At 43.3% G+C, this 9,564-nt stretch overlaps 1 protein-coding gene across 1 annotated transcript; it reads left to right on the plus strand.

The window, feature by feature from the left end:
- Window positions 1-1,202: 1,202 nt before the first annotated feature.
- RAD9B (RAD9 checkpoint clamp component B) lies at window positions 1,203-9,268 on the plus strand (the record flags this gene model as incomplete). Its single annotated transcript, XM_080355633.1, has 11 exons — window positions 1,203-1,236; window positions 2,069-2,139; window positions 3,063-3,212; window positions 3,711-3,825; window positions 3,948-4,047; window positions 4,949-5,055; window positions 6,910-7,016; window positions 7,441-7,505; window positions 8,066-8,170; window positions 8,577-8,829; window positions 9,140-9,268. The coding sequence occupies 11 exons, from the start codon at window positions 1,203-1,205 to the stop codon at window positions 9,266-9,268; spliced, it is 1,236 nt and encodes a 411-aa protein (XP_080211759.1).
- Between the last annotated feature and the right edge of the window lie 296 nt (window positions 9,269-9,564).

The raw sequence follows: 9,564 nt of genomic DNA on the forward strand, positions 1-9,564 counted from the left end.
ATGCAAGTAAAAAATGGATGTTGCTGATTTATTAAAGTGGCTACAGATAGATTATCTTAATGACACTTAAGGGACTTGACATACAATACCAGTTATGTATTTAATGTTCAATAAAATTATACTGCCACTTAAAGCACAGAACCCCACTGAAATCAGCAGAGCTTGTGCATTCAACACAGACCGTTTCCCTCGCTGACCAACTGGCTGCCCCACAATCATGTTTGAACGCCTGTTAATTAAAGAAAAGCTCAGCAAGCTACAATAACACAAATGAATTAAAAGCACTGAAGTGTGTTAAGTAATCACGGGTATCTGCAATGTTAAATAGTGGCAAAGAATGTTATGATATCGGGCATTAATGGGGATTTAGGTGCGATGGTATAAAGAGCAGCCTCTGATTCAGATGTACCGTCTGACATGAATTTATATCACGTAGTAAAATTACCAAGCCCTTACCCCCGGTGTGAGCAACAGCCAAGAGGAGGAAACTTACTCTGTGCCCAGCCTGAGCGGGGTGGAGGAGTTGATTGCAGACAGGGGGGATGAAAAACAGGGCGAAACATGATCAATGTTAAGCAAAAGAAAGCAACGGAAAAAGAAAACATAGCCAAATGAACAGGCAAATCATCATTAATGGATTGTCGATGTTATGAAGGAAGCGTTAAAAAAATAAACACGACTTAAGATGGGCTCCAGCTCTCCCTCAGCGCGGCCTCCGCGGGCCTTCCCCGCCGCGCAGCGCCCCCCGCCCGCCCTCCATCCACCCCAGCCCGGCGGTGACCGGCCTGCTGGGCGGCCGCTGACAGAAAACCGACCCTGCCCCAGCGGGGCCCTCCCGCCCGCCGCGCTGCTGACCCAGGCCCGCCGGGCGGCGGCCGGAGGAAAGAGGCCGAGGGCCCCCCAGCGCCGCGGGGCGGACCCCGCCGGGGAGAGAACTCCGCTGTGGAGAGGGCCCCAGGGCCGGGCCGCCGCTCACCATCCTGCCCGGCGCCGCGTCCCTCACACCGCCGCTGCGGCTGCTTCCGGAAGCGAGGCTGCCGCCAACCACCCGCTACGGCTCCTCCGAAGGGCCAAGGGAACTTGAAACGCGTTTCCCCGCAGCCAGCCCACTGGTTACATCCGGGTCTCTGAGGCCCCGCCTCTCGCCCGCAGCGGGGCGTTTCCCGCCTTTTCCGCAGTCGTCGTGTGAGGCAGCGGCAGCCATGAAGTGTGTCATTGGGGGGGCTCACCTCAGAGGTACCCGCGGCCCCAGGGCGGGCAGCAAGCCTGGGACAAAGAGATGCGTGTGTGAGAAACGGGGCTGCCTCAGGGTGGCACAGCTCAGCAGCCATGAGGGTGCGAGTGGCCTCCTCACGCTGCCCTCAGCGGCGTCCCGGGGCTGTCAGGGGGTGTAAAATGGGGTGTGGAACAACGGGAGCTGCTTCCAGTGCCATGGCGGTCACAGCAGCGCTGAGGAGCTGCCTCTTTCTCATCCCCAGGAGGACAGAGGCGGTTTTGCAGGGCCACACGCAGCCCCTGGAGGTTGTTCAAAGCAGAGGGCTGGAGCTGTGGTGCTTCATGTGGAGATGGAACTGCTTTCCCAGCTGCCTCCCAGTGCACACAGTTCTTCCACAGGCCCAGCTCAACCTCCCACACACAGCATTCCCTGCAAAACGCTGCCAGTGTCAGTGGGCTGAGGCAAATTCTGAGGCCCACTATTTGTTCCCTCTGTGTTTCTTCAGGCTTCATCTTTATAGGTGTCCATCCACCTGATGCGTGCTCGGACTTGTTGCCATCTACAAAGTGCAATTTCTAACTTCAGGGGTGTTTGGTTCGATTAGATGGAATTAATTTGTAGGGGCATCAAGTTGTACCAGCTGCTGCAAAGGTGGCGTTTGAGGTGCACCTTGTTGGAGGCAGCTTTCGAAAACATAAAGGTGTTTGTGCTACTAAAAAGGAAAGAATGTTTTCCATCATGTCATCAGTGTAGGAAATTTGTAATGTTTCCTTTTAAACTGTTCTGGAGAAAATGCAGTATAACTTCTTTTTACCTCGTTATACATATTGCACTCTCTTCTTTCCCTGCTAGTGTTCGGAAGAGCAATACATGCCATAGCACGTATTAGTGATGAATTTTGGTTTGACCCCGTAGAAAAAGGCGTAAGTGCATTCGATTTATTGTCATTTTAAAATCTTTCTTGGAAGCGTGGTATTTATGTTGTGGGATATTGTATTGTTTTCCTTTGGGTACCTTTCAGTCCAAGTTACGTTCTCTCTCAGCTTCCTCCACTTTCAATATGGACAAATGCCATGTTTTCTGTGATTGTAATTATGCCGTTTCCATCATGGAAGGTTCATTCCTGCTCTGCCCCGAATATTCTTCAGGTTTTTGTTACCTAAGCTGAAGCTTGTCCAGGACATCCGGCTTAATACCAAGGGTGTTATTTCTATTGTCATGAGTCAAAAGGTTTGTGTTTTGTACCACATCAGGAGCTGCCTCTAAACATGGTTTTGTACCAGTGTGACTCAAGAGGAAGAATACAGCCATTAATGTGCCTCTAATTAATGAAACACCATTTCCAGCAGAATTAGGGTTTTCTCTAGAGGTTTCTTAGTAAAAGTGATCAACTCAACTTGCTGGGAGGCTGGAAAATCAGAAGTGGAGATAATTTCTTTTTATACCTGGAGGATTTTTGATGTGCTAGTAATGTCGTTGCTCATCTGTACGTATCATGTGGGTGGGTTTACAGGAAGATTATTCTAGAATAAACTCCAGTCCTTCAAATGCCTCAAACACAAGCTGAGCTTTAAGTGTTTCAGTAACTCACACTTCAGGGCCACTCAAACATCTGTGGATTGAATTCCTACACTTGAATCATACTGGTGACTTTGGAGCAGTAATAACGAAGGTGATTAGTTTGAACATGAATGTCTGCACGATGCATCTGTATTTGTTTTGAGATATACATATTTAAAGGTTTTGTGTCTTAGGCATGGCACTGAAGCACAGAGATAGCTTTTTTTGTTAAAGGTTTGATATTAAATAATTTTGAGTTAATACATTGTTTTATTTCTGTTTTCAGCTTGCCTTAAGATCGGTGAATTCTTCAAGGTCCGCATATGCATGTGTCTTCTTCTCATCTATGTTTTTTCAACATTACTGCTGGGCAGCTGTGTCTCAGCCATGTCAGGAGGAAAAACAGTTCTCCCTTCCATGTAAATTGATAATTAAGGTACCTTTTAATGAATTGTCATGCACAGTTTTGTAAGCAGCAAATTAGCCCAGTTTCCAAATGAAATGATGGGGGAGGCTCTTGTAGGCATGTGGATGGCTTTAAACTCGAGCACTTCTGAGCAATTCTGCAGAAGGGAGCGTTGGTGTTTAATGATGCGTGGAAGTTGTGTGTCCTGAGCTGCGCCCTGCGGCACCCGAATGCTGAACCAGCTTCATCACAGGGTGAAGGAAAAGCACATTTCTGCCTCTGGAGCATTTCTCCTGCAGCCTTCAAAACCAGTCTGGGGCAGGAGAGCTCTGACCAGTTGTTTAGCAAACAGATCTGTTGGCTACGTCTTAGAATTGCGGGTGAGGATCAGCATCAGCCACCCCAGTGTCTGCTTACAGAGCATTAAAAGCAGGAGCTTGGGGTAAACTGTACAAAACTCAGGAAACAATATTGCAAAATTGCTTGGTGAGTAACCTCTGCGCTGATTTTTCTGTTTCTGTTTTACAGTCGGTTCTTCCTGTATTTAGATGTGTAAATGTGCTGGAAAGGAATGTAGAGAAGTGCAGCATTTATACAAATGTTAACGATCATCACATAACTTTTCAGCTCCTCTGCAAACACGGTAGGTTACAAATAAAATGACTTGACAGAAACAGAAGCAGTTTAGAACAGCAGGGCAATACAATATTCAGTGTCATTATTAACCGAATGTCATTGGGTTTTGTTCATATCCTTTATACTTAGGTGTTGTAAAAACATATAACCTGATGTTTCAAGACTGTGATCCATTGCAGGCTGTTTTTGCGAAGCACTTGTGTCCAAACATACTCAAAGTCCACTCGAGGTAATGAATACAAATTATTTTCCTGAAAGAAAAAATAAAAAATCATACAAGAGGCAATATTGCTCTCATAGGCGCTAATCAACATCTGATTAGGCAGCAGTGAAAAATAGCAGATCCCTAAATCCTCTATCCTACTCCTTTATTTTTCGCATTAAACTTAAGAAATTTGGATCATGCTGCCATTAATGCTACTCAGTCTAACCTCGAGAAGCATGCAATGTGTAATTTGAATTCACACCTTTGAGCAAATTCCACCCATGATAAATAAACTCGTGCTTTTATTTTATAGGCAAAGAATCCAGTGGTAAAAGTACCATTTTTTAATGGAATAAGGCAAAGTTCTGGTTCAAGAAGCAGCTCCGGGCAGAATCCCAGAGTTGGTTTGTTGCAAGCAAAGGCACAGGATGGTTAAGACTCTGCTTTTCCTCACAAGATTTCTGTTAAACATGTTTCTTGTGCACAGGAGCTCTTGTCACAATAATTAACCATTAAAGCATTCAAGGTGGATGAAGTATCTCTGTATAAATGTTACGTATCATGTTTATAAAAAGATTATGCAACTTTTAAAACTGCAAGCAAGTATAGGATGCTGAGGTTTGCTCAGAATTGTGATATACACGTAGAGAAAGGAAGTAGCAATATGTGTGTGTGCGAGACTGATTTGACAGTGTACACAGGCATTAAATTTGCTTTAGTAATTATTGGTTGTATTTTTAGATTCTTATGTTGCTGTATAAATCAATTAAGATACAGCACACTGTAAGGAGAGCACATTTCCAAGGCAGTTTTTCAAGCAGTACTGCCAAGTAACAGTTTTCATTTCTAATGTGAGGAAAAAATGCTGGCTAAATAATCTGTGGCATGTAAAATAATGTTAATGATGTTGAATGAAATGTTGTAGGCTGCTGGCTGAAATAATGATTCACTTTCCGACCAGTCAAGAAGAAGTAACCTTATCAGTGACTCCAATGAAAGTTTGTTTCAAGAGTTACACTGAGGAGGACACTGGTAAGGAAATTCAAAATATGAAACAATATTGGGATTTTAAAGCAGGTGAACTGAAGGCATAATAATTATTGCAATATAAATGGAGAATGCATTTTATGGCTGAATGAGATTTTTAAGAGAGGGAATATATATAGGGAGATTTTAAGTCATACTGCCACCCTCTGGTTTTAATATACATGTATTTAATAACATTTTCCTAGTATCAGTAGCAGATATTAGACTGAGCATCCAATTCAAATCAATTAAGCCACATGCTGTAGGCTTGAACAGAGGTAATTACTGTGCTGCAAGAGCAGAAGCACAGCAACAGACAGGAAAAATGAGATAATTTTATGTTTTAAAAATAATTATTTAAATCTGAATACCATAATTATAGAATTGATATAATTATGGAGTATATTTTAGTAGAAGGGCAATAGGGGGTGTCAGCTGGCCTGGCACTATTACGCTGCCGTGTTCACATCTCCAGCCAACATGGAGAAGTATCTGCATTCTCCGGGTGTGACTCAAAGTAATTTTAAAGATATAATTGTGGTTTTGAAGCAGAGGTTCTTGTATATCGTATAATAAAGGGATGTTTTTCGTACTTGCTTGTGACCAAAGCTGAGGATAATGACCTGGAAAAAGATGAGTGCCTAGAGCGTAGGGGTGGGGATGGGGCTGAGGCTAAAGCGGTGCTGAGTGAGAAGGAGGAGTGAAACAGGGAAGATATTACTGAAAATAAAGAGACACTTAAAAAGATCACATTTTGAATGACAAATTTTGTTAGTTTAGAAGCATACAAGGGTTATTGTAGGACAGAAAGTGAAAGAAATAGCAGTTAAAAAATTTATGAGATACCAGAAACCAAACAGTAAAGGAGAAAAAGGAAGAATTACAAGCGTTGTTCTTGTGTAGCGTGTGATACAATCCACCGCCTGCAGCAAACGTTCTGGGAAACAAAACGTGTCCTTTGAACAGATCTCCTGCCCAGGGCTTGGGTTTTTCCACCGCCAGGTTTAATTTTCACACAAAGAAATTCCACCTTCTGCCCGGACTTGTTTTCGTTTGTGTGCAGTAGGCTCTGCCGTGCAGAAGCTGTGCTAGAAATAGATGTTTCTACAGTTTTTAGAAACTTGACAAGGGTATATTTGAACACCCTCATTGTAGGCTGAGATTAAAAAAACCCTCTTGAGCAGAGAAACAGAAGATTGGGAATAGTTTGTGAGGCTTGTGAGCAGCCTGGCTGTTCAAACTGCCGTAGAATTTTTGATAATGTCTCTGAGACTACAGCACATCAGGGAAGTGCCCTTGTACTTTCTTTCTTTTTGTACTAATATCAACTATGGACTAATGATAACAAGCAACAATTAAATACCTGAAACTGAAGAGCCTGTTTCCTGTCACCACTTACATATCAGGAAAAGATTTTAATTTAAAACAAAGAACCCAAGTTCACCTTAATTGTCCTCTGATGAGTGTCAGCAATTATGATTCAGCTGTTAAAGCCATGCTGCAGTTTGGTCTTCCCGTCTACAGGACAATTAGCAGCCGGTAATGCTATTTGTGATGAACGTCTGTCAGCAAAGCAGATTTGCAAGAACAACAGCAGGTATCAGGTCAGATCACACAGTGGAACATAAAACAGGTTCTGTTAAAAGCCATATAAATCTACATAATACACTGTAAATAAATAGAGGACTTAATTGTGGGATAAATTTAGGTAAGCTAAATATCTATTACTGTTAGTCACTGTAAAAATACAATTATTTGTTCAAATGATACTGATGTAAATATCTCATGGTTATAATCATCGTTTTGTTGAGTTCAAACTTCATTCCATTGAGTCCTGCACCTTTCTGTTATTTTAAACAGATTTTTCAAAGACAATGCTCACGGAAATACAACTAAATCCAGAAGAATTTGACTACTTTCAAGTTGGAGTCGATTCTGAAGTGACATTTTGCCTTAAAGAATTGAGGGTAAAGTAAGAACTTTTATTAAATAAACTATTTCCTGTGAACTTGCCTGCCACAACCAGGGTGGTGCAGAATGGCCCTGGGGTGTTCCACCAGGTCCTGAGCAGCATTTCACCAGCTGGTTGAGGCTCAAGCTTTACCAACAGGGGTCTTCAGGACACCGCGGAGTCCCACACAGAACAAAAATGCAGTTTCAGTGCTGGGCAGACACACTGTAACTGTACTGCAAAAAATACCATGGCCACAGAGGTTCCACGTGCAGAAGCTTCTCTGTCAAAGCTCTAGGCAGGGAAGGCAAGAAAGTTATTCTAGAAGCAGTCGACTTTCACCCTCTTTTTGCCAGTAAACAACAGCTGGGATAAACTTCCATTCTAATATGAATCTTCTGGTTTTAAAACAGCATCTAACCCCCACCCCTTCTTTTCAGGGACTGCTGGCATTTTCAGAAGCAACTAGTGTTCCTGTCTCAATCCATTTTGATGTGTCTGGAAAGTACGTTTCGGAACGTGCCTGTCTAGCCCTGCTGCAGTTACAGCTCTACACCTGGTTTTTGTCTGTGGGTTACTCAATCTATATTGAACTGGAACATGTCATTTTATACTAAAAGCCATATTTCTAATCTGCAAGCCAGAGTTAAGTAGCTTGTTATTATGCATAAAGCATTTAATGTAGGCACCAGTATTACTGCAGCAGCCATGCTGACTGGTGAGCACCTGTATGTTACCTGGACACTTCAGGCTCTGCCTTATGTGTGCAATGATTTTATTTACTAGTCTAAAGAAATAACACATTTTCTGTTTAAAACATAATTTAAGCAGTTCCATATTTAAAACTGTAATTTAACCAAGTAGAATATTGAATGGCATTTACTCATTAGTGCATTTAAATCTAGCAGGAAGCCATCTCATAGCCTTCAGCAGCAAATATATTTGATTTTCAGCTTTTCAGCAAAGGCATTTTTTAATGTGTGTATAGAATTCTATGAGCTTTGTTTCCTTCTTCAACATGTGGAATTATGCCTGCTGGTTTAGTCTCTGAATATTTGTGTTTAGACCAATTGCTTTCAGCATTGAGGACATAGTGCTAGAAGCCAACTTTATTTTGGCCACCCTGTCGGACGTTGAAAAGGAGAGGGCGTCCCAGCAGGCTCCGGAAAGGTAACGCTGAGCCTCAGGGGCGGGAGGCAACTGCCTTAGGAGCATCCAAAATTGAAGTTTAAGGTTTTCCAGCCGGGTCAGATTAAGATGGAAGCAATTTGCTCATTCTTGTGGGGTATCAATAAGCACCATATGGATCCTGGATTCTTTGTTAATGGGAAAACTGAACTAGACGGGGTCGGGAACATCTCTGCTTCACACAGTGATAGAACCCAGTGCCACAGAGCGCTCCGTACCAGCGTCTGCTTTCCTGTGTCTCCACAGGGTTCTCTTGCAGTGGGAGGGGAACACACTGGTTGAGAATCTATTCTGAAGCCATAATGCTCTTCACAAACAGAAAATAAAGGCATTGTAACAAAAACACGTAAAAGCCAGTTACTAACCTGACCTACTCTTTCCAATCCAGCTCAAAGATGCGCACAGGTAAATCCGACAAAACCTCCGTGGACAGAGAGAACAGCGGAGCAGTTGCTTCCAAAAAGCCACAGTGGAACAGCAACACAGCACCAGCAAAACCTGCGAGTCCTTTGGCAAAACAAGAGATTAAAGATATTCCCAGAGCTGTAAAGAGAGAAGTGACAGGGACAGAAGGAACAGCCGTGACTGAGGCAGAGGAGCGAGCGGCACTGGGAGAGGCCGCAGGGGCTCAGTACCAGAAGGTAAGGAGACCCCGACCCCAGTTACAGGGAATCCCTCAGCAGCCATCACCCAAACGCTGCTGCATGTTGAGTTTCAGTTCTGCATGTGGCGTTTCCGCAGAACCAGCTTTCCCAGCAGCACAATGGACTGAAAACGCCACTACCGTGTTTAACTGTAACCCTGGAAATACTCATAGATGGGAGGGGTATTTTACCAAGAATCACTGTAGACTGATAAAGATTTTGAAGTGGCAAAAGCCTCAGAAACAATTAACCCCCAAATTCTGTATCTCGTGCAGTTTCTTACTTCTGTAAATGTTGCATTTTGCAGTTTCATTCCTTATTTTTCGGAGCAGTTTCTTGTCAGAAGGATGCCCCCAGTCACTCCTTCCATAGTTTAGCTACAGCGAGTGACACCGAAGAGGATTTTGGCAACGTGCAGAGCTCCCCAGTTCTCTAGGGACACAAAGCGTTGGAGTCCAGGTAAAGACTATGAAGGATTGCCTTGAAAGATAAAAGGGTGTTTGACGTGGCATTTGTGGAGCTGTTTCTCATTTTAGAAAGAAGTTTAATTGCAGTTCTTCAGCAAGTTAGAACTCGATGGAAACTATCTGTACTCTGATCTTGTGGGGTGAGCTGCATTTCACAGACACCTATTCAGACACTCTGGCGAGTGGGAATCCTACGCACATGGTGCTTGTTTCATTTTTTTGCACCACAGATATAAGAAAAGGACAAAAACCACTCTATATCAAG

Source organism: Nesoenas mayeri (assembly GCF_963082525.1).
Source record: "Nesoenas mayeri genome assembly, chromosome: 17".
Taxonomy (NCBI): Eukaryota; Metazoa; Chordata; class Aves; order Columbiformes; family Columbidae; genus Nesoenas; species Nesoenas mayeri.